This window comes from Podarcis gaigeae (genome assembly GCF_964106915.1).
Source record: "Podarcis gaigeae genome assembly, chromosome: 2".
NCBI classification, from domain to species: domain Eukaryota; kingdom Metazoa; phylum Chordata; class Lepidosauria; order Squamata; family Lacertidae; genus Podarcis; species Podarcis gaigeae.
This window is the reverse complement of record NC_139679.1, coordinates 83,584,233-83,608,350: the sequence shown is the minus strand read 5'-3', so window position 1 is coordinate 83,608,350 and position 24,118 is coordinate 83,584,233. Positions and strand designations below refer to the sequence as shown.

Below are 24,118 nucleotides of genomic sequence, written 5' to 3'. Positions count from 1 at the left end.
TCACTAAAAATTTTTCAGCAACCATCCTAAGCATGATGATTAAAAGTAATCTCACGGATTATTTCCAACTAAATGTGGTTAGGAAGGACTGGGTTTTTAAGATTCTCTTTTTGTGTTATATTTCCCACTCTGGAGATTGTGTCAGAAACGAAATTACAGTTGCAATACGGTTTTTATTTTTGTGATTGTGCCAAAAAGTATTACTTCGTAAGGGGAAAAAAAGGAGAAGGAAAGAACCCCTGGACAATTAAGTGCAGTCAAAGGTGACAATGGGGTGTGGCGCTCATCTTGCTTTCAGGCCGAGGGAACAGGCGTTTGTCCACAGACAGATTTCCGGGTCACGTGGCCAACATGACTAAACCGCTACTGGTGCACAGAGGACTGTGACAAGTGCCGGAGCGCACGGAAACGCCATTTACCTTTCCACCACAACGGCACCTATTTATCTACATGTGTTGGCATGCTTTTGAACTGCTAGGTTGGCAGAAGCTGGGACAGAGCAACATGAGCTTACCCTGTCATGCAGATTCAAACCGCCAGTCTTCTGATCGCCAAGCCCAAGAGGCTCAGTGGTTTAGACCACAGTGCCACCCGCGTCCTTTATTACTTTGTATGATGCTTTGAAAAGAAGAACCCACATAGCTGGTTAAATATTTGACCAGGGAAGAGGAGCATTCTGAGAAGTAGGAAATACAGTGCTGTATTAGGCACTGTGGCGATCACACAGGGTCCCCGGACGTTTGACGGTCTATTGATCCCTGTGCCACTACTGTGATTGCCTCCTCGCTGCCACCAACCCGTTTCTCACGGGTACACACGGAGTCCAGTCAGTTGTTAACATTAACAAATAATAAAGTTTATTTTATAGGCATAAACAAGCTTATGGTTTCAGTTAATTTTTCTTGTCAGTTTCTTAAGACTCTCCTCCCTGCAAGAGAGGGGAGTGGTTGTGGGCGGGAGCCCGAGCACCTGGTTTTCGAGTTTCCTGGTTTTCGAGAAGAGGCATGCGCTGGGACGAGCTTTTGCCATTCCTGTGGGAGAAAGTAGCCGCGTTCGGCCCTCCCGATATCCTGGTCATCCAATTAGGGGAGAATGACCTTACTAACAGGAGAAGTGTGGACTTGGTAGCGAACATAAAAAGGGACTTGGATGCGTTTGCTGCCTTATGTCCCAAAACGACGGTGTTCTGGTCCTCTTTGCTGAAGAGAATTTTTTGGCGAGGTGCGCAAAGCTGCATGGCCATTGAAAAAACCAGGAAACTCGTAAATCGGGCAGTGGCCCGTTGGGTGCGCTTCATGTATGGCCGAATCATTTATCATGACCGTATCCGGATCGGCGACCACGCCTTATACTGGAATGACAGGATGCATTTATCAGACCTGGGGAACGACATTTGGTTAGATAGCATCATCAATAGCATCCAGCATTGGTTACAGCCATGAGGGTATTGGTGTGGCCATCGCCTATGCCTTCAATTTTAGGGGTATTCCGTTAGAGGAATCTGGCGGTCGTGTATTCTGTCCGATGCCTGCTTGGCGGGAGGCCATGGCACGACCCTCGGTGACATCAGGGGTGAGCCTATAGTTGGATTAGCATCAACAGGGTCCACCTACTGGTGAATAAACCCACTTGTTTCAGAAATCCAATGCCTAAGCCAATACCTTTTCACTGCTGTAATCAATAAAGTTGTGGCCTTTCCTTGCCCATTAACCTTATATCACGTGTCCTTGTGTATTCTTTCCACATTGCGGGGGTCGGGTCCTCGAACCACAAAGACTCTCCTCACTGCAAGAGAGGGGAGTGGTTGTGGGCGGGAGCCCGAGCACCGCCCCTAGCAGGGGGCGTTAGCCCCCTGCCTACACCTCACCTGGCTGGCGCCCACGCCCCTCAGCAGGCATCCAACCAGGTGCCTGAGGGGGGGGGTGTTCAGCAGCCTTTTGCTGCGGCGCCAGTCTCTGCCTGGCCTCATTCTTCGTCGTCTCACCGCGAGTCACCCACCCTCCACTCCCTTTGAGTTAGGGCTTAGGTCATTGGCCTTGCTATGGACCTTAGGTTGGTCGCCTGGTTGTCTATGGGGCCTGGTAGGAGTTTTTCCATTAGGCCTTTTTGGTTTTTTCGCCTACCTCGTAGCAATCGTCACAACTTTTGTGGTATTGGTGGGCAGGTTAGGCATTGGAATAATGTGTTGTGCTGTGTCGAAGAGCTAGGTGTGGCCATCGCCTATGCCTTCAATTTTAGGGGTATTCCGTTAAAGGAATCTGGCGGTCGTGTATTCTGTCCGATGCCTGCTTGGCGGGAGGCCATGGCACGACCCTCGGTGACATCAGGGGTGAGCCTATAGTTGGATTAGCATCAACAGGCTCCACCTACTGGTGAATAAACCCACTTGTTTCAGAAATCCAATGCCTAAGCCAATACCTTTTCACTGCTGTAATCAATAAAGTTGTGGCCTTTCCTTGCCCATTAACTTTATATCACGTGTCCTTGTGTATTCTTTCCACATTGCGGGGGTCGGGTCCTCGAACCACAAATCTTAGTTACTTTACTGACCTATTTGTTCCTAACAACTTCAAACTGATTATCCCAACTATCTATCTGACTCCACTTGACAGTTCCTCTCACTCTCTCACAACACAACTCAACCACCCCACAGACCTATCCTCCCTCTTCCTTCTCCAACTCCCAACTCTCAACTAACTTCCAAACAACACCCACTCTTACTCTAACTCCTCCTATCAGTTTCCACTGGCCAGTCACATCACACTCATTTAACCCTTTTCTTATGACCCACCTAGGAGGCAAACACCACAAGCACCATATTCTTTATTAAAATACTGGGGTACTGCTCTCCATGTGGCGGTGACTGTGCTGATTGGGACTGATGGGAGTTGTGCTCACAAACATCTGGAGGGCCCAGTGTGGGCTATCCCTGTTCTAACATGTCACACCAGGATGGTGGCCTGATTCTGCAGCACGAGGTTCCATATTGCAGGTCAATGCAATTTAAAAGCAGTGGTTCCTCACTTCATTATATGACTGTCAGGTACTGAATGATGTCAGATTTTCTGATACAAAATATTGTTGATTAGCAACTGCTAATATAGCTGAATATTGTTATGAGGTTCCCCACTCTTAATTGTTAGGCTAAGCAGGCCATATACTTTGGTTTTCTCCCTCCCCCTCCTCCCCCATTACAGTAAGGTGCCTATATGTGGCCAGTGTCCTTTAGAACAGTAGAATTGTTTTGCATTTTGTATACTATGTATACCACACAGGCTACTACTAACACATTTTCCTTTTTCTGAGCCCCCCTTAAGTTCCATTGCGGAAAATGTTTTTTTATTTAGAGGCTACATGAATGTAGAATTTCTGAGGTCCATCCCTGCAGAATCAATAACACAAAATGAAAAATCCATACAGCTCTTCCCTATCATACACTACACTGAATATAGGGTAGCACTCCTGTTTCTGGATGGCTGCAGAGGAATTTTTGGCAAGCACAAGTTGGCCTACCCCATAAGAAAATGTTGAGAGAAGCTGAAACAACAACAGAAACCTCTCTTCTAAGGATCTGTTAAACACATAGGAGCCCTGTTGTGTCTGAAAAATCTTTGTTTCTGAACAGATAACATATTCTGCGTCCCATGACAACATAGAAAAGACAGGAATACAATGCATTGACAACGCCATCATTCTCCGTTAACTGTGGAATAAATGAATGGTGGCAATTCCGGAAAATAGCTGCTGCAGAAGCCTCTTTAGTCAGACAGGAAAGCACACATTATTAACAACAAAAAAGTGACCCTTGTCACCAGGTTCCTGGAGAGATAGCTCCTCCTTCACAGTAGCAGATCTGTGTAGCAGACCAGAGGGCACTGCTGTTGCTTCTGATTTTCCCTGTTCCCTGAGAATGATATAAATACATGAAGTTCTGTTTATTCCAAATGAAAGTATTTGCTGACTTCGATCCAAAGGTGTGTTGTGTGAATCGGCAAGGCAACTCTGCCAAAACTTGCCAGTTTTTTGATCCCATCACATGAGCAGAGTCTACACATGCTTCTCTGAATCCAAACAGGGTTTTTGTTTTTTGTTTTAAAAAAGTAACTAGTTTGATTCCAATTACTATGTAAATAATAGGAATAATCCCAAGGAGTGTGTTGTGTTTTGCTTTTTATCAGGCAAGGAAAAGCTAGGGAGAATGTAATGTAAATTCATGTCCTTTAATGTTCATTAGTAAACATCTCCTGGGGTTTACTCCCACCCCCAAACCACCCTTGCTTGCTATTTAAAGGGGTTTGAATGCATCTAAGCTTTCTTAATGTTCTGTTCAAGGTCTAACTGCTGCTGGGATAATAAATAAATAAATGCCAGGGATTCCGTTCAGGGACTTCAGAATAGCTGCTTGCAGTGAACTCTGCAATTCAGATTCCGAGAGCTTTTTGTAGACAAGAGACAGTTGGGAATCCAAACTCAAATGGGAATGCTGAGGCTGGCTTTCTGTTATTCTGAAGACACGTGAGGGAATTGTGGGAACTTGGGCTTTTTGGAATCCAAACAGAATGGCTCTTTGGAGAAAGGATATTGGTTTATTCAGTATGCACAACTAGAGAATTGGTGATGCAGTGAAAAATGTGAGTAACTCTGTTTTTGAAGGAACAGCTTCAGATTTGTTTTACTTAGTAAAATGGTCAGGTAAACAGTTTAGGATCTTTGATCTTAACTTTTCTAATTAGTACATTATGCCTCTTTATTTAATTTATTTAAATTATATCTATCTCTAGGATGTTTATATTCCAGCATATATTCCAATCTATCTGTGCGTCTGCCTGCAGATGTAGATATACTGCTTCATCGGACCTGTGTACAAACCAAATTACCTTCTGGTCTCATGTCACATATTTAGGACTATGTAGTACATAGAGGTGCAAATCAGTCCTTGAACACATTGGGAAGTAAGTGGAATCGGAGTGGAATTTACTCCTGAGTAGGTATGATTACAACTGCATCCTTGGGGCTGGGGAATTGTCCCATAGGATAAAATGACTGTTTAATTCTATGTGCGTCGACCCAGAAGTAGGTTTCACTGCATTCAGCTTATTCTCAGGAAAAGGTATATAGAATTTCACACTAAATGGTGTAAGAGTGTGAAAATATGCATATTTACTTAGGAGTTTGTTCCACTGAACTCCATTGGGCATACATTTGAGTATATTATAAATAAATCAGTTTATGTGTACTAATTTCATTGCATCAAAATCTCTGAAAGTGATTGAAGTCTAGGTGATATTTTAAGTCAGATAATTCATAGAAACCCAACATTGTTGTGACTGCACGCTAACTCCTATTATCTGTACTATTTTTTTCACTTCCTCTTTACCTTTTGTAGAAGAAAAAGTAAACAATTATTTTTCCAATACTTACTATAACTGATTTTGAGTCCCTCTATCCCACCCTCCTCACAAAATTTGAATTGCCTAAGATAGAGAATAATTGAATGCTACTACATTTATCATAATTACTATTAGATCAAGTGTTTCAGGCCATTCCAACCATAAGAAGTAATAAGAGTGTGCCTCGTCATATGAAAAATTGGCAGCATCTTCAAGCTGTGCTACGTTTTATATGTGAGAAGTGCAGAGAGAAAACACAAATGCAATGGTACTTCCACTCCAGTTGTACCTCTGCATACCCCAGGGATCAGCAAACTTACCGTGCCTCGGGCTGGTGTCTCCCGCGCCAATCGTGCAGTGGGCCGGAGGGCGGGGGAGGGCGTGACCATATGCGTGCGCACACGCTATTTCCGGTGCACTTCCGGGTCGGAGGAGCACCGGAAATAGCTTGTGCGCATGTGCACGGGCCTCCTCCGACCTGGTTGTGCACCGGAAATAACGCTTGCACATGCGCACAAGCTATTTTCGGTGCTCTTCCAACCCGGAAGTGGACAGCCACGCAGGGCAGCGCCGGTAAGAGTGGGCGATAGCAGCTGGTGGCGGGGGTCGCTGTGGGCCGGATAAATGAGTCCCTCGGGCCTTTGGAGACCTCTGGAATACACCCTTTAAATGTTTTCATAGTAGTGAATGGCTACCACTAATCCCTGTGAGAAGAAGTAAGGCACTTCCTTTGAGGACTACACTGCAAATCTGTCATCCACCTGTGGTTTTTTGTGATGAAACCTTTACTGACAGGAAGTGCAAATTATCTCTCTGTGCAGATGGGCCCCTTCCCCCTTTGGAAATTTGCTTCATGTAAAAATCGTCCAAATTTTGCCTTTTGGAATTCAGCATTTTGAAAAGTGCATGAGCTTGCTCTCATGAGCACTAGACCCATTTTTGAAGTTGTCAACTTTGGTCCAGGTTTCTAGGTGTTGAATCTCTTGAGAGACCTGCCTTGAATCTAGTTTACTTACATGTAAATTCACATTCATGAGTGAGATTTCACCTGATGCTGGCACTGCTTCTCTGCTGACAGTGGTAGCGGGGCAGGAAGGCATTTGCCATTTTGCCATAAGCAGCAAAATGGGATGCAACGCCAATGCCCTTAACCATGGTTTCAGATTTGGACCCGACGATAAACCATGGTTAAGAAGCAAAAGTGTCTAATCTCCTTGCAGCTGTGCTTGAGCCTAAGGCAGGGGTTTGCAACCTTTAAGACAAAAAGAGCCACTTGGACCTGTTTCCGAAGAAAAACAACAACTGGGAGCCGCAAAACTCGTCATTATAAAAATAACTTTTTTGTTACTTTTTTATTATTTCTTTGTTTGACCCCTCAGAATTACTCCTCCTCATAGAAATAAACGTTAAATTAACAAGTTACCTTTTTGTGTGTGTGTTCTTCACTCCCCTTCAAAACAGTGACCAGCGTACATGCTCCCTTTCAATGCAGTGACCAGCATACATGCCCCTTACAGTGTAGCGGGCGGGCAGACAGGAAGGTGACGTCGGGACGGTGTGTGACTAACGCACGCACCGCCCCCATGCGACGTCACAGCCAGTACAGCGCCTGCCACAGTGGGGAGTGTCTGGGCGCACAATGCGCCTCCTCCCCTCGCTAGTATTTTTTATTTAGTGTTTTTATAGTTGTTTTGATTTTGTGTGGAGTGCCCTACCTGGGTGGATGGAGCAGCCAAGTAATTTCGTTGTCCCCGAGAGGGGGCAATGACAATAAAGATATTATTATTATTATTATTATTATTATTATTATTATTATTATTATCCGCCCCAGAGCCGCGGCAAAGGTGTAAAAGAGCCACATGTGGCTCCGGAGCCACGGGTTGCAGACCCCTGGCCTAAGGCATATCCCTAAATCATAATGAAGCATTAAAACCCAACCAGATCGGCATGTAAGGGACATGTTAGAAATTCACCCGACTGTCCCTATTTTCATTGCTGCAATGTTGGAGTTGTAAATAAATATGACTGACGGTTAATCACTTGGTAGCATAGAAGCAGTCTCATCTGCCTCTGCACGAAAGCTAAATCAAGTGCATTAGCTTCCATGTTTGAATTAAAGCTGACGTCCACTTTCTTTGGAGTGCCTTTAGCTGCAATTTCACCCTCTTCTGAACTCAGAAAAGGTTTGCCTATTTCTGCCCATTATTTTTCAGTTGTTTCTTTCTTGCTTGGTAGGCCATATTTTGAGCTTTGGTGCATCGTGTTGTGTTAATCTAATAGACCAAAATGGCTATGAATTACCTATATGTCACAGGATGCTGCCAGATGGGCAGCTCCTAGAATTGCTCATTTGTTGCTGTTCCATTGTAAGCTGCGAGAGGAATTGCAGTTGACTTTCCACACTTCATGAGACACAGCCTTTCATTTAAGGTGTGCATCTCACTATGTTTCAGCCCCACAGTGGGTGTGAGATAGTTGTGTGGTCAGTATTTCCCCCTTCTCTTTCCCCTATTCCTCATAGTCACTTTAATTCTGAAGCTATTGCTTTAATTAATTGTTCCCCCAAGCCATCTCACCAAAAGGATAAAGGAAAGCAGTGGCTGAAACTGACAAGCTTCATGCCAGTTTCACATCCTTCTTCCCTACACCTTTTATTAACTTGTTCTCCACGCACTCCCTTTTCACACAGAGAACCTTCCCTTTACATGTGAAGTAGGTGCTTCACTTCATTGTTTCCTCTTCTCTCCACTCACTACCATGTTAGCACTGTCTTTTCGGTGTGTGTTTGTACAAAAAACAAACCCCAAAACATAAAGACACCAACTGGTTTTTTTATAAAACACACGGTTGTTTACAATAGTTCTTTCAGGGAACTGCCATCGGAGCCAGGAGTGGAGGTAAGGCTCCCCAGCGATGCTGGAGAAGGGCCCAGCAGGGAGAGAGGGGACTCATCCACTGGGGAAGGAAAGCAGCGTGACACCAGGAAGAAAGGGGAGCAGGGGAGGGCTTCGGAGAGATGGCTCCAAGACTCTTCCACAGAGACCAGCGGGGAGAGCACGGGTCCTCCGCTGGCCACGCCCACCCTGCGCAGAAGACTTCCGCGCAGGGAGGCTAGGCGGAGACTGGGCGTCAAAGAACTTTTATGCTGGAAGAAGTTCAAGAAACGCCCACTGACGGATTCTGCCAGTGACTGACACAGCCGTGGAGTAAGGGCTGTGCAGCTAGGGAAAGGTTTAACCAGGCAGCTGCCAAGAGTAGCGGCAACTTACACACGAGCAACCCCAATTCCCGTTACAAGTTCATTAACGGAAATTGCGGAAATTAAAATTTTAACCAGTTTTTTAAAGTGCTTACAGCAGACATGGAGAACCTATGGCTTTTTGTATGTTGTTGGAATCGAGCTCCCATTAGCCAGCGGCGGAGGGAGTTGCACCGCCCATAGGGGTGGGACACAGCGCAGGGCCTCCGAGGAGTCTGCCTGCCCCCTCCCACTCAGCAACCCTACAGCTGGGGGGAAGGCAGTGGGCAGATGCGGAGCCTGCGCATGCCCAAGCCTCCACGTGCTATAGGCCTCACGGTGAGTGCCGCCTGGCATTTTGTCACCCCCCTCAGTGGTGACACCCGGGGCGAACCACACCTACCGCTCCCCTTGTTCCACCCCAGCCACCAGCCCCTGCCAGCACAGCCAGGGTGCAAAGATGATGGGATTTGTAATCCAGTATTTGGAGGGGTGCAGGTACCTGATCTTTGATCTAGGAAGATGCATTTATCGAAGTAATTGGGTTTAAGCAGATAAACTTGTTGAAGAATGGGAAATGGGAATAGTTATTTAAAAATATGTTATATAGCATTTGGCCTATTCGTATGTAAGGGGGATGGAAGGAATTTTGTCTTATCCAGAGCCATACCAGGAGCCTCCCTTGCTTGCTCTGGAGGCTGGAGAAGGACAATGTGGTGATTGGTCCTGAGTTTTCTAGAGCTGTTGAAGGCGGGGGGAGCTGCTGGCTTACAGCAGCACTGGGTTGTGGCGGAGCCTGCAAAGTAGTGATAGGCTCCCTGCTTTCCAAGCTTTTCCATGGCAAAAAAATAATATAAATCCTGATTTGCATTTCTTCTGTGTTTGGATAAAGGCTCTGCAAGTTTCTCCACACTCTTGCAATGTTACATCAGGTCGCTTCCCCCTGACCCTATCTAAGCTGTAGGCAGTTCAGGGTGTCTCTCTTAATTACTGTTTCCCTTGTACACTGTAAGGTTACTGTGCGTTTTTTGAAGATGAAACATAGCCTTTCCCCTCCAAACAGATAAGGTGATAGGGCTCAGCCCCTCACAAGTCACTGTGCGAGTCAGAACCCCCTGAGCAAGATCAAAGAGGAGCACCAAGGACCATCCCCATCTGTGGAGAGGGCCATCCCCATCTCTTCTGGATTTTCTGAGACACGATAAAAAATATATCAAAGACTCTTATTCAGTGACAATGTTATGTAGATGTCCTATAAAGAAGTGAGTGAATGATGGGTGGCAGTTCCACACTAAATGGAAGCAGTGGAAGCAGACCACACTCAAACATGCCTTCTGTTTTTGACTGCTTCTTCATATTATACTTCATAGAAAGTGGGTTCTGAAGGGAGTAGAGATGTCCCTTGATGACCATAGATACAGATGAACTGGGAGGGGGTGAGAGGTTGGATAGTCCCTGTGTGCTCTGCCTCCAGCCACCACATATTTGAAGTCCTGTGAATGCACAGGAGCTTACAGGTCCATATCCTGGTCTGTACTGTGAACAATATATTTCCTAGGCACCTTTCAAACATTTTAATTGACACAGCTGTGTGAGCGTATGTTGGTGGGTGGGTGGAGCCTGTGTATATGTCAAGTTCCAGGTGCAGTGCTAGGGGGTTAGGACAGTGACTTAACACACCCAGCAGCAATAAAAGAATAGTTAAGAGCAGTTAGCTAAGTACTACAGGCCCCTATTTTTCAAAAGCCAAGCTACGGACCCCCTACGTTTTAAAATTTAGATATTTCTATGGTAGTTATTGTTATGTGGATAGTGCCACAGACCCCCTAGTCTTTAACCCATTATGCAGATCCCCCTGGGCTCCACAGACCACTAATTGGGAACCACTGGTTAAGAGCATGCTATATGGGAAAAAACCCTACTATTGATGACTAAAAGGAAGTGAAATATAAATGGATGCTTTATAAAACGTTGCTTAATGGTCAAAAATAAGACATGGTAGAGCACCCGCCGGGATGCAGGTGGGTGGCAATATTGAAATTTCCCTGTATGCCAGAGAAAAGGCTAAGCTGGAATTCTTTCTTTTGACTTTCTAGCTGTCTGTGTGAACAGAAAATATTGAGGAACACTCAGTCACCACATGTATTTCGAGGTGGTACAGTCCCAAGAGGATGTACCATCTTGTAATTCTTTTTTGAGGACTTATTATATACAATTTATGAACCATGGTTTGGATCCAAAGATGCGTTTCTAGGTACAGATGTTTACAGATGGAAGGGCTGTTCTGCATCTTGTACTAGAATGATGCATGAAAAGGTGAAATTAAATTCATACATGTCATTACCCTTGCACAATCTCTTACTTAACAAGAACTGCTAATACAAGTTGACCAGGGTTTGAACTTTTCAATTAACACTTGCCTGGACATTTGCAGTACAGTGCTAGAAGGTAATTTTTTGTTTCATTTGGTCATGTTTTTGGATCCAGACCAAGTTCTTCTTGTCTTACCTCTAAGAGTATAGTTTTGACTGCTTGAAATATGTGTGTGTGTGTATGTCTCCGTGTGTGTGCAAATACTGTAAAATTGTGACTGTCTTGTATAAAGTGTTGTTTTCTTTTCTGTTCATTGTACTTTATGTTAAATTTAGTCTTTTCTGTTGAATCTCCTTTGCTTGCACCTAAACTTTATGTTGATTTTGCTTCATTTTTTTTCATTTCCCATGCTGTTCAGTTTTTGGATGCCAGGAGAACAAAGGTTTGTTCACTCTTTGCAGTCAATTTGTTTGGAAAGTGCAATATTGCTTAATGTGTGATGTTTTATATGCTTGCTATAGATACAGTAATCTGACTTCCTAAACTAACTGGATCATAGTTTTCATTAGCAGTGTCATTTAACATTTTAATTCCTTTATTTTCATACCAAGTGATTAGCACTAATAACTTACACAGTTGCACTGTACGAAGAAGCAGACTTTATGTCTAAGAAAACCCTGAAAACTGAATATTCAGGCTCAGTAGATGCAGTGTTTGCTAGCGGAAGTGTCACTCTTTGACATCTACATCCTTTACTTACTGCCTTTTTTCACTTCCTTGTCTTAGGATTTGTTCTTCACTATTACTGGTACCTGTAACTGGCACTGTTTTTGTGTGTTTGCATCCATCTTTTCATGATTTCTAACAGCAGTCAAGGAGGTCCATTGCAAAATAACATCACTTGCACACCGCTAGATTTTCACCACTAGTTTTATTAATGATTGTGGCATTGCATTTTGTAGATCCGTTGAATAAATCCTCACTCGGATATTCCTTTTACCTTGCAGCACCTTCAGCTAACTATTCAGGCACTCCAAGATGAGCTTCGGACCCAGAGAGACCTTAACCATCTCCTTCAACAAGAAAGTGGAAACCGCGGTGCTGAGCATTTCACCATTGAGCTTACGGAGGAGAACTTTCGGAGGCTTCAAGCTGAGCATGACAGGCAGGCAAAAGAGCTGTTTCTCTTGAGGAAAACCTTGGAAGAAATGGAGCTGAGAATTGAAACCCAGAAACAGACCCTGAACGCCAGAGATGAATCCATCAAAAAGCTCTTAGAAATGTTGCAGAGCAAAGGGTTGCCGTCCAAAGGGATGGACGATGACAACGAACGGACGCGAAGGATGGCTGAGGCTGAATCTCAGGTTAATCATTTAGAGGTGATTTTAGACCAGAAAGAGAAGGAGAACATCCATCTTAGAGAGGTAAGCAAAGCATGTTCATTTCTATGAGCACTCAGTTAAGCATTTTTGGTGTCATCATTTGAAATTAAAATGTGAAGCAGCAAGTTGTTTCCCCTCTTTGCTTGTCATTTCTTTCAGACAGCCCCAGTTCAAAAGCCCTCCTTGTTGCATGATGTACTAAATAGGTTGTTTTTCTTTGGCATTGATATTCAATTCTATAGAAGCCAAGTTACATCATCAAAACAAGGGCTGGTTAATAAAATTCTAACAATGCTAACACTTTTTAATGTCGCCTAATGTAGTAGTTTTGTTGCTGGTTTATGGTTAATTCAGGTTGGAATGGTGGGGATTCTTTTTGTCCCTGTGTTGTAATTTTTTGCTCAAATGCCGCCTATTGCCAGCGTGAAGATGCTGACTCCAAGCCACTGAAGCACATGCAAAGCAGCTGGAGGTAGAGCTGTACCCAGAACCCTTTTTAGAAAGCTCTGATTCTGCAAGTCAGCTTGGTGCAATATTAAAAGAAGCTTTTGACATGCACATGTCCATCAACCACACTGGGATTGGAGAAGGGCTTTTGTACCTAATGCTCATTTCCATTGCATGTGGTTCCTAACCCTAGTACCAAAGTCTGTGTGCTATGTTGGATGTAGGAATGGAGGAGGGATCTGGTGAACCATGAACTGTTCTGATCTGAACTCACCTGATGTAGTTTTAAAGGTTTTTAGGGCTGTCTTTAACATTTCACCACTGTCTTTCTACAATACATCATGGGAGCCAGGACACAATGGTTGTTAGTTGTCCTGGGACCAAAATGCTGGATACAAAATATTACAAGCAAATATTAGTTTTGGAAAGTGTTCTAAATTTTACCCCAGTGGTTTTGGTGTAGGGTGGTTTTCAATTATGTCTTACTCAAGAGTAGATCCATTTAAATCACTGCACCCAAATTAGATGTCTGTTCATTTCAGTGGGCCTAATCTGTGTAAACCTTAGTTGAATGCCACCCATAGTCTCCTTTTAGAACTGTGTTAAAGTGAGCAGACAGAAGAATCAAAAACACTGGTATCGTGAGCATTTGGATGATGCCAAAGAAATGTGTACATTTGCATTTCGTGATGTGTATGTTGCCCCAGAGAAGAAGGCAGACTGAATGCCGAAGCACTCAATTTCTTGAATTTCCGTTGCCTTTCATGTGAATAAATCACATTGCATATTCTTACCTCAGTTACACTCTTTTCAAAATGAAGACATTGCTGTTTCCCATAATCTTATCATTTGGACGGCTCCTCAGATGGTCATGGCTTGCTGGAGTAAGTTGCACCTACTGAAATATGCTATTATCCAAAATAAATGCTAGCATAGCTTGTTGGAATAGCAGCTTTCCTTCCTACACACACTGCATTGCAAGTCGTTTTTAAACCAGATTTTTTGGAGGTGGGGGTGGGGCCTGTGGAAGGGGTTAAAAGTTTGGTGCTGGAAGTGGATGAGCTGCTGTTAAAAAAAGAAGAACCCTGCCTGTTCAACTATCAGTTCTTTTATGAGCACGTTTGAATGTCTGGATCATGACCCTCATGAAGGATCCATATTTTGCACAGATCCAAATATGTCCTCCCCAGTGGTGGCCAGTGGGAGAATCATTCTTGCCGTTTCATTTTCATGGAATGTATATGTGAATCGATAAAAGCCACAAAATAAATAACTCTACTGTCATAGCATACTCTCTCTGTGTGTTTAATAACAACCACCACCACCACAATTTCATGACTAACATGACCCAGTAGTTTCAGTGGGATTTAGTAATGACTCACTACAGTTAGATTCAGGTCCATTATTATTCACAGAATGTGCACAGTCACTGGTATACAAATGTTTAAAAAAGAGCTGGCTTGCAGGTGAACAAAACATAAGGCTAGAGAACTGTGATACAAAAAAGTGCAGGGAATAAGAACAGCTAAGGAGAAAAAGCTCCCTGGGTGAGTAAAGAAAAAAAAACAACAATTCGGATTATTTTCTTGGTTACATTTCTCTCATCCTTCAGGGAGCTCAGAATGATTTCCTCATCTCACAACAACTCTGTGAGGTAGGTTGGACGGTTTGCTAAAGCCTTTCTCTAGTAAGCTTTGTAGCTAAGTGGGGATCTCAGCCTGGGCTTCCCACATCCAAACCCAGCACTTGAAACGATTTAAACACAAACCACAGGATTTTCCGATGACAAAACCTAGGATGACTGACTTCTATTTCTAAAACACGGTTATCACATCTCTCTTCTGGGTTTTTTTGTTTTGTTTTTTTAATTGTCCATGAGTCTCAGAGAACCTGAGTGAATCTGGCGATATTTTTTTTTATCATGTGGAAATCTAGCACAGATGTTTGGTATTACTCTTTCTTAAACATAGTGACCACACATGCTTTGCCCTAAGTACCATTAAGTATTTTTTATTATTGCTATTAAAATCTTGCCTTCGGCAAAGTCCCACTAAATCTCTAGTAAAAGTCTGATGTTAAAATTCCACCAAGTACTTTATATATACATATGCTCTCACACACTGTCTCTGTATATACTTTTTTTTTTTACATATTTAATACATTCTTACTAAAATCAGAATCTGATGTCACAGTTATATGCAATTTTTAATCCAGGCCTCATATGAAAAAGTAAAAGGAGGACAGTGGTATGTGTTAGTATGTTCATGCATGCATTTGTGTGTCTGTCTGTCTATCTAAGTAAATAAAAATATTCTTAAAATTTGGAAAACTTTGCCTTCTTTCGTCTTTTGAAAATGGTCAGCTTAAATGATGAAGGTTGATAATAGAGCTTAAGCTGCTGGCGTAAATTATTTATTCCATGGTTTTTAGAAGTTATTAATGGAGCAAAGTTCCTTCTTCCACAGAACAGATGCTCTGCAGACAATTTGTGTTTACTGTAAATGCCTTTCACTGGAGCCAGTAGTAATTTACTAAGGAAATGTTTTATCGACACCAAGAATTGCTTCCCCCACCCCTCTTGAGAAGTTAGTTATACAGATTAACAGCCACTCTAAGTCCAACCTCTTTATTAGGTTCATTAGTGTCTCTTTTTTTCTTTTCTTTTGGACAGGCTCAAAGTATTAAACTAATCAGTGGTAGAAGAATAGTGTTTCTCTCTCCCTTCCCCACAAATCTGTGTATGCAAGTTTTTTGTTTTTTTTTTAAAGAAGAGGATATATTTGCTGTAAATAGCACCCTATTAAATATATTCTCTGTAAGGCAATTTTTTTTTATTTTGTTAAAATTCTGTGTGTCGATTAAAATCTGATATTTTAAAGTGACAGTGGAGGAAGTTTTTGTAATCTTGGCAAGCACCCTAGAGAAAGGAGTTAGGGGGAGGTTTGTCCCAGCTGTAGTTAAAGAGAACAGCAGTTACCTTCAAGGCTGGCCCAAGACATTTTGCTGCCTGAAGCTGTTCTAAGTAAAGGTCTGTAGGACTCAAGGCTGGTCAAGTTATTTGGGCAAACGAGGCGACAAAATGCCACGAGTGCTTTTTCCCTGACCTGCCTTGAAATAAACAATAAGTTACTCTCACTAATAACGAAGTAACAATTTACTACCTTTTCACGTCAATCCCAAATTAGCTGCTTCAGGTGGCACCTTCAGTCGGCCTGCTTACACTATTCCTAATCGTGTTCTTGTGAAGGTTGCATCGTTTCCCATAATGAATGTGAAAAATTGCAACTTTAGCAAGTGATGACATGAAGGTAAGAATGTAAGAAAAGCCTGCTGGAACATCTAGTCTGGCATCCTGTTCTCATAGTGATCAACCAGGTGCCTATGGGAAGCTAATAATAATAATAATAATAATAATAATAATAATAATAATAATAATAATAAATAGTAATAATTTATACCCCGCCCATCTGGCTGGGCTTCCCCAGCCACTCTGTAAGCAGGAACTGGCACAACATCATTCTTTCCTCCAGCAATAGTATTCAGAAGCACTTTGCTTCTGACGGTGGAGCCAGAACATAGTCAGTGTGGCCACTGATAGCCTTTACCTTCAGTTGTTCCTTGCAGTTCCTCATATCCTTCCAGTTCCATGAACCAAAAAAAAAAAAAAAAAAAAAAAAAAAAAAAAAAAAAAACCCAACAGATAGTGGGCACAATCCAGGCAAATTAAGCATTAGAATCAATAGGGATTTAAAGCATTTAACTCTGCCTTTGCTTGTGCTCAACATTTGTTTTAATGTACCTGCATGCCACTTTGTGATTCCCTCTACTACAGAAAATGCTTTGTGTTGCAGATCGTCTGGTTTACATGTGTTTTTGTATGACTTATGAATCAATTAGGATGCAAATTTGAATGATGAGGATGCCTTCATCCCAAATTCTGGATTATGAACAAGTGTGGCTTTTACAAAATATCAGTGTGGAAAGAGAGAGAGGCAGAGAGGATAAATTATAGTTACATGCAAAGGGAAAAAATATCAATCTCAGCCTGTAATAGCTATTTAATTTTTTTTCATTTGTGCTGCAGTATCAGCCTAAAAGATAATCAGAATCAGATTAAGGGGCTAAATCTCTTCAGATTTACCTGAAAGGAAATCTTATTGAAACTCAGTGGGAATTTCTTCTAAGTAGACATTCAGAGGGTTATATTATTAATATGCTATTAATTACATGCTGGTTTCAGAAAGTTTTAGTACACTAGAGTTCAAGAAATGGGAATTGAGCCCTTGCTCACTACATTCTTGACTTATAATAAGAGCAAGTATTAATAATTACATTTTGCATTTATATAGCATTTTATGGTGCTATCACATATGGTGCTATCACATCAGCCCACTACTTATTCTGAAAGGCCCAATTTGTTGTAGGACCAAATTGCTTCTCCCATATTGCGAATGTATTGAGGCCAAGATATTGTGGTCTGACCACCCCATGGGTTCATGGCTGAGTTGAGATTTGAAAGAGGGAATTCTTCATCTCTTATCCTTAAGCCACCACATTACATCCTCTGAATAATTACATTTCTCCTTTTAATGGATGGGCGCAAACAAGTTGAAGCTGAAGCCAAACAGATTATTTGGTCTTGGGGAGAAACTATTGGACTCAGGAAGGGGCTGTTTCGCCTGGGATTTCCAGAGGGCATAACAGACAACATAAAGTAACTAGAAGAACTTGGGCCGTTCCTGTGGGAGGTGAACACATCAGTTTCCAGAAGTGGAATTGTTAAAATGATACCCAGAGAGGAGGGACCTGTGTCCCTGCAGATGTTGCTGGACTACAGCTGCCATCATTCCTGGATATCTACCATGTTGTCTGGAACTGATTGGGGTTGGAATTTCCTTAGGCTGTGGAATGATAATCATACTAAGGCCTGAATTTAGTTGTCTGGTGTCTGTAAAACCTGTATCTGTCAGGAAGAGCTGCCTTGGATGACTTCTCAATGTCAGTAGACACTACTTTTTTGGAGAGAGGCTATGTATTTTATTGCTTTGTTTTTTAAATGTTATTTTATCTTGAGGTTTAACATGAGAAAACACCTATAAATGTTTAAAATAAAAATAAATAGTGGGATACTTATGTATAATTTATTTCACAGATGGCTAAACGTGTCCTTTTTATTCCTGGGTCTTTTGAGGCAATTGTTTCAACACTGACAGCCAGCTAAAAAACGCCTAATAAAGCCTGCCATTGTGCTAGGTTATCTATGGAAACAAGTGCAGTGCTGAACATTTCTCCTGCGTTCCCACCACCACATCACTGCTGTCCCTCAATTAATGAATGATGAAATTGCATTTGAAAGTTATCATAGGTGAGGCACAGAATTTCTCTTATGCTTAACTTACTTGGAGGTGTTTGAACATTTTTGGTATGTGTGTCCTTTGATTCTAGAAATGATTTCTGTTGGTAATTGATGTCCCATTTTTAATTAAACCTTTCCACTCTTCCCTTAATATGGTCACCATAACTTGTTTTTAACCCTCTAAGTCCAACATAGCCAAAAGGATTGAAGTGGATTATATACCATTATTTCAGGTTCACTAGCTTGTTGGTTGGGTTTGAAGGACAATGAGGCATTAGGGAACTATATAATGATGATCACTAGCACACACAACATCTTCTTTATCCACTTCAGTTCTCTTTGTTGTTGTCTGGGGTTTGGGGTGAATTAGCTCCTGCTGATTTTCATGTTGAAATTCACTAATGTACTATAGAAGAACAATCTGAAGGTTCTCGGCTCTGTGAAATTAGCAAAGCCAAAGCTGTTTATTTAATCTCACTTATCAAAATGCAGTGGTGATGTCAAAAATCCAAATCAGGTGAGTGCTAACTACTGAGAAGTTCTGTTGCTGTTTGACTGCCTACCAAGGGGATATTCTGAATAGGGATACTGCATTTCAGAGCTTGGGGATATTGCTGCATATTTGTGGCTAAGGAAGGCAAGAGAAGAGCCTGTCGTAATATGAAAATGCATTTTGTAAATACTCTTTATATACAACTGATCTTTCAAACATAGTAACTTAGATCAGCTTTGCACGCTTAACAGTTCACCCATAAGCATGCTTGCTCAGAAGTGTATAGTCTGAGTTCAGTGGGAATTACTGCCTTCCTACGGTGGGGTGATCTCCGGTTGCTCGATCCCAGCTCCTGCCAACCTAGCAGTTCGAAAGCATACCAAAAAGTGCAAGTAGATAAATAGGTACTGCTCTGGCAGGAAGGTAAATGGCATTTCCGTGCGCTGCTCTGGTTTCGCCAGAAGCGGCTTAGTCATGCTGGCCACATGATCCAGAAAAACTGTGGACAAACGCCAGCTCCCTCGGACTGTAAAATGAGATGAGCGCCGCAACCCCAGAGTCGTCTGCGACTGGACTTAACTGTCAGGGATCCTTTACCTTTAAGTTTGTTTAGGATTGTGGTATGTATGTCAAACTGTGCCATTACCATTACTGGTCTGAGGCTATTAACTGTGTGACTGTTTCCTAAAGACTGTCCTGTTTTCAGGGTTAATAGAACCCTGCCTTAATTATAACTATCAGAAGAAGGAGCTAAATGCTTCCCTGACAAACACCATATTGTAGGGTGTCTGAAACACACCCTAAGCCCTGCTGTGTATACATGGGCAAAATTTAATGTTTTGGCACTTTAATGATTATTTTTTGACCAAACAGATATTTCCTCATCAAAAATCTTCAAAGAAGTTGCTACTATTCCTTTGGATTCTTATAGTTAAGAAACACTGAATAGTAGAAGTCTTTAGAAAACATTCACGTAGCTAATAATCACAGAACAGTGGCCTTCCACTGCAGAATATATTTCCAATAGCTAGGATTGTGGTTTGACCAAGCAGCTCAACCCATTAAGATTTATCTTCTTTGTGGTCACTTTGTTGGCTTTATTACTTTTTAGAGACAAAGGTTAAATTGATCTAAGAGTAAATAACTATGCATGCAGCATAGATTATATTAATTGTATGGATACAAATATGTGTGGCTACAACTATATATTTTCACTAGATGGCACTATTGAATGTGAATTGTGAAATTTTGCCCTCTTGTGACTGAGCAGTGAGATATAGATAAACAGCAATATGCTGTTTCTAACTGCTACTAGAATGTTAAGCCATTAAGTGGATTTTTTCACAAAGGTCTTGGCAACAGTTTGGTACAATTGTAAACAAACTGTTTCCCTGGCTGCAAAAGAAATAATCAATTATTATCTTGCTTAGTAAAAAACAACTGTCTCTTATTCTTTCATAGTTACCTAATATTGTATCATTGATGCCTACTGTTCTGAGAATATTTAACAGAAATATTAGCTAGGCTTTTGGTACTGAAGCGAAATGGCTATGTGAAATTTAAATATGCAAACATTTAAATGAAAGTTAGTCAGTATTTTGCTTTAACAGAGGAACAGCTTTGCTATCCACTGGGATTTGCCACTAAGTACTATAGCTCTTACTCCCATGTTAGTGTACAGAGGGATACAAGAGACCAGTTTATTAGGCAAGCTCAATTTTGAGAAGAAAGCTTAATATGCAAAAGCTCTTTCCGCCCCACTACATTCAACCAAAGTTGTAATGCCAGTAGATTAAGAAATCAACCAGATGGCACATGAACATCTCAGAGAATAAGCGTACAGTGGTATCTCGGGTTAAGTACTTAATTCTTTCCGGAGGTCCGTTCTTAACCTGAAACTGTTCTTAACCTGATGCACCACTTTAGCTAATGGGGCCTCCTGCTGCCACCGCGCCGCGGGTTCACAATTTCTGTTTTCATCCTGAAGCAAAGTTCTTAACCTGAAGCACTATTTCTGGGTTAGCGGAATCTGTAACCTGAAGCGTATGTAACCCGAGGTACCACTGTACAGCAAAGTTTCTTTGAAACCAGTGGGATTTACTGCAGAGTAAGCATGCATAGGAGTGAGCTTCACAGTGATAAAAGAAATGCCCACTTTTAAATCATCGTTGGTCTTTTCTTTTCTGCTGTAAATGGAGATGAACTTGGAAATAATGACCATCTTATCCATTTCCACTTGAGAATACCACTTCGGGAATAGTGGCAAAAAAATCCTTAAATTCTATCATGCACAAAATAGTCCCCCCTGATTTATTTGATGGAATCAGCAGTACTTAAAAGCAAGCATATGAAAGCCTTACATGCCCTCGCAACACCGGGGTGATTGATTGTGGATTTCATTGCCTGTCTGATCGCATTTTCTACCAGCCAACGAAAGCACGTGAGACTGGTTAGTAATAAAACCAAATGGATAATTGAATTCCAGTATTTGCGATGCATTGGTTGTAAATTTTTATGATGTAACTGGAATACAAAATGGAAATGAGCAATAAACCAAAAAACGGGACCACTAGATCTCGCTCACTCCCTACACACACACACACACACACACACACACACACACATGCTTAAGATTGTTCCAAGATCTCTCCTTTCAAAAGGAATACCGTATAAATATTTCTTCTTCTTCAGAGGTTTCTTGCTTTTCTGTTCTATGCAATAACCCCTCTTGTTGAACCAGTGAATATGGCAGCACTCAAGGGCTGTATCCAGGAGGCATTTCCAGAGCATGGACTAGGTGTGGACTAGGTATGATGGTGACATCCAGCCCAAGTCTTGCTTTATTAAAGCCATCTATCCAGAGGTGATGTTTGGGTGGGGTTTCTAGGTAAATGGCTCCATATAGGTAACAGTACAGAATCAAAAGAATATAATATTTCCTTTTCCAACAGATAATTGGTGTTGAGGGACAGATAACACAGATAACCCCAGCCTTTGTTAACTGAAAACCCACTGTTAACTGAATTCGCTGCCCCTTCAAACCTTGTGCAGTAAAGAATGAACAAACCGCTTGCAAAATGGGCGATGGTGCGAGCTGAGTCAGTAACAATTTGTACCTTCTTGTCAGGATTTTGAGAGCAAGATTATTGCTGAGCAGTGCAAATAAGATCAGAAGAGGTTAAAAAGGTTTTTCAAATGCAGAAGAGTCCATTTAAACCAGCACGGAAATTATGCAGACGAACCCCCTGGGATCTGAGAAGCTTGTGAGCATTTCATATCAGCCTTCTCCTCCTCTGCTGCTTAGGTTGCTGCTATACTGTAGTAGCATCAACACCGTGCCTCTCAAAGAGCAACATAATGTGCAGTTGTTTGGGGAAAGCAAAGAATATATTTCAGTGCTTACTGTCTGAGGTGTTCTTGAAGTTTTGGCAAGAAAGTACTATATAAACATAAGTACTGAATTTATTTTTACAGTAATTTCTGTAAACTGTTAAAACATAGGCACATCAATGGGTGCAGGAGAGCTGTAAAATTGCATTACAGTGAACTCTTCGCTCCAGGTTTTTCTTCATCTATCTGAGCCCAAAAGAAATGACAACATTCTCTCCCCCTTTCTTTTCCAAATCTTCAGCGGATTTAGGAAGCAGGGTGTTGTATGTCTTAAACTTTGTTGGCTTCAGAAACCTCATCTAAAATGACTAATGCTCCCATAGTGATTTTAGCGATCTGTATTCATTTACACTGTAAAATGCTTTTAGAAAGCTGTGCTCTTGGAAGAGAAGAAGCTGGAACGCGTTTAAAAACAAAAAATAAAGCCACATTGTTTTTGATGTACTACTCAGAGCTGTGTGATAAAACCCCCAGATAGGCATTTGCAGAATTTAAGCTGAAAGTCTAAATAATCTTGTTAGAAACATATGATTTCTACATGCCCTGACACTAATGGGATGGAATATATGCAAAATGTATAGAGAGTTTGGGCTTCAGATTTTTGTGATGTAAAGCCAGCCTAGGTCATGTTGTTGCAAGGTAGCAAAAGACCTGAAAACAAATGAGCCAGATGAGAAACCAAACTGCCAGTTTTGCTCTTAGCTTCCAACATAAAGATTTCTTGGCCTGATTGCTGCATATTCAAATATGTTTGGCAGTATTTCTAAAAAACACTGCTTTACTATACTTAGCATTTACAGTACTGGACTTTGTCTTTAATACAGGAAGCCCCTCCGGGATTCTGTAATGTGCTAAAAAAGATCTTGTCTAAAACTCATGAAAATAAATAACATCTAAATCTGGTTTGAATAAATGAGTAAAATGAACAAAAACCTCTTTTGTGTGTCCACGGCTTGTATGTACAGTTTATGTGTATATGTTTATATATGTGTACATACTGGGATCCCTATATCTATAGGGTGACATACATTATAAAACCCACAGTTCTGCATCAAGGGAGTTTTTCATTCATGTATCTCTCTCTTTCTCTGAGTCAGAGGGGTTGATCACCTCTCCAACAATAGGTTATGGGAACATAAATATTCCTATCTTAGCAGGCCCATCCATTTCTTTATCTGTTTGTTTGCACCGAGCTTTTCTTTGGTTTCCTTGATACAAGTTGCTTTGTTTCCTACTTAATCTGGAAAGATGGCCATTCCAAAAAACAAAATAATTTTTACTCTCGTAGGTTTCCAGTATATAGCTCATTAAACTGAAATAAAGGTATTTCATGTTCTAATTCTTTTACATATGGATGATAGTTTAAATAGGCAATGAAGAGTCTCCTCCCAGGCCTAAAATTTTCTTGAAGCAACTATGTTCTGGGCTTGTTTCAGGGGTGTTTGTTTGAAGAGTGTAACCAAATGAACCTACTGGGACGCTCTGGTTACTATGAACATAATGCAGTCACTTAAGCACTTAAATACCTCTGATATCAACAAGAGAGTTTAGCATGTCCTTAGGTCTCTCTGTTTGAAATTAGTGCAACTTAAGTGCTTTGTCTAGATCATGTTTTATGTTATGTTAGCAAGCACAAAAAAATTACCTAAATGGGGAGACATGTACAAATCCTTTTAAAAAGTACTTGGGCTGAACCTGCACAAGCATTTATTAACAGGGGAGCTGTTTCAGATTTTAAGGGTGGAAAATATTAAGAGCCAGCTAATAGATATACTGAATGTCAAATCGTGAAATCCATTTATGCAGTGCTTGCTATTACCTTCTGTTGTAAAAACAAAACAAAACTTTATAGTAATTTGATAGGGCGGATGGGAACTCAATTCATGTTGGAGTGCCTTGTTATTGAAAGCAGAATGCCAGATATTTCAGTGATACAGAGGTTTAAAAGATGACACACTCAAGAGACAGTAGGTTAGCCCCACTATGGATCCAAAATATACTTCCTGGCTGCCAGACATGCTCTCTTGTAAAGTGTGAGTACCAGGAGCTCTTGCTTTTGGGTGAATCAAATGTGATGTCAGATGGTTCACATACTAAGACCTGCCGGGG

General features: G+C 41.5%; 1 protein-coding gene across 12 annotated transcripts in view; it reads left to right on the top strand.

The window, feature by feature from the left end:
- Positions 1-24,118, top strand: part of ERC2 (ELKS/RAB6-interacting/CAST family member 2) — a 505,832-nt gene that overhangs the window by 73,761 nt on the left and 407,953 nt on the right. For 7 of the 12 annotated variants that reach the window (XM_083727010.1, XM_083727003.1, XM_083727009.1 and 4 more), the window contains exons 3-4: positions 11,360-11,383; positions 11,949-12,365. In XM_083727010.1, coding sequence (XP_083583136.1) covers positions 11,360-11,383; positions 11,949-12,365 — 441 coding nt within the window. The remainder of the gene's footprint in view (positions 1-11,359; positions 11,384-11,948; positions 12,366-24,118) is intronic. The other 5 variants (XM_083727002.1, XM_083727012.1, XM_083727004.1 and 2 more) reach the window with 1 other exon arrangement.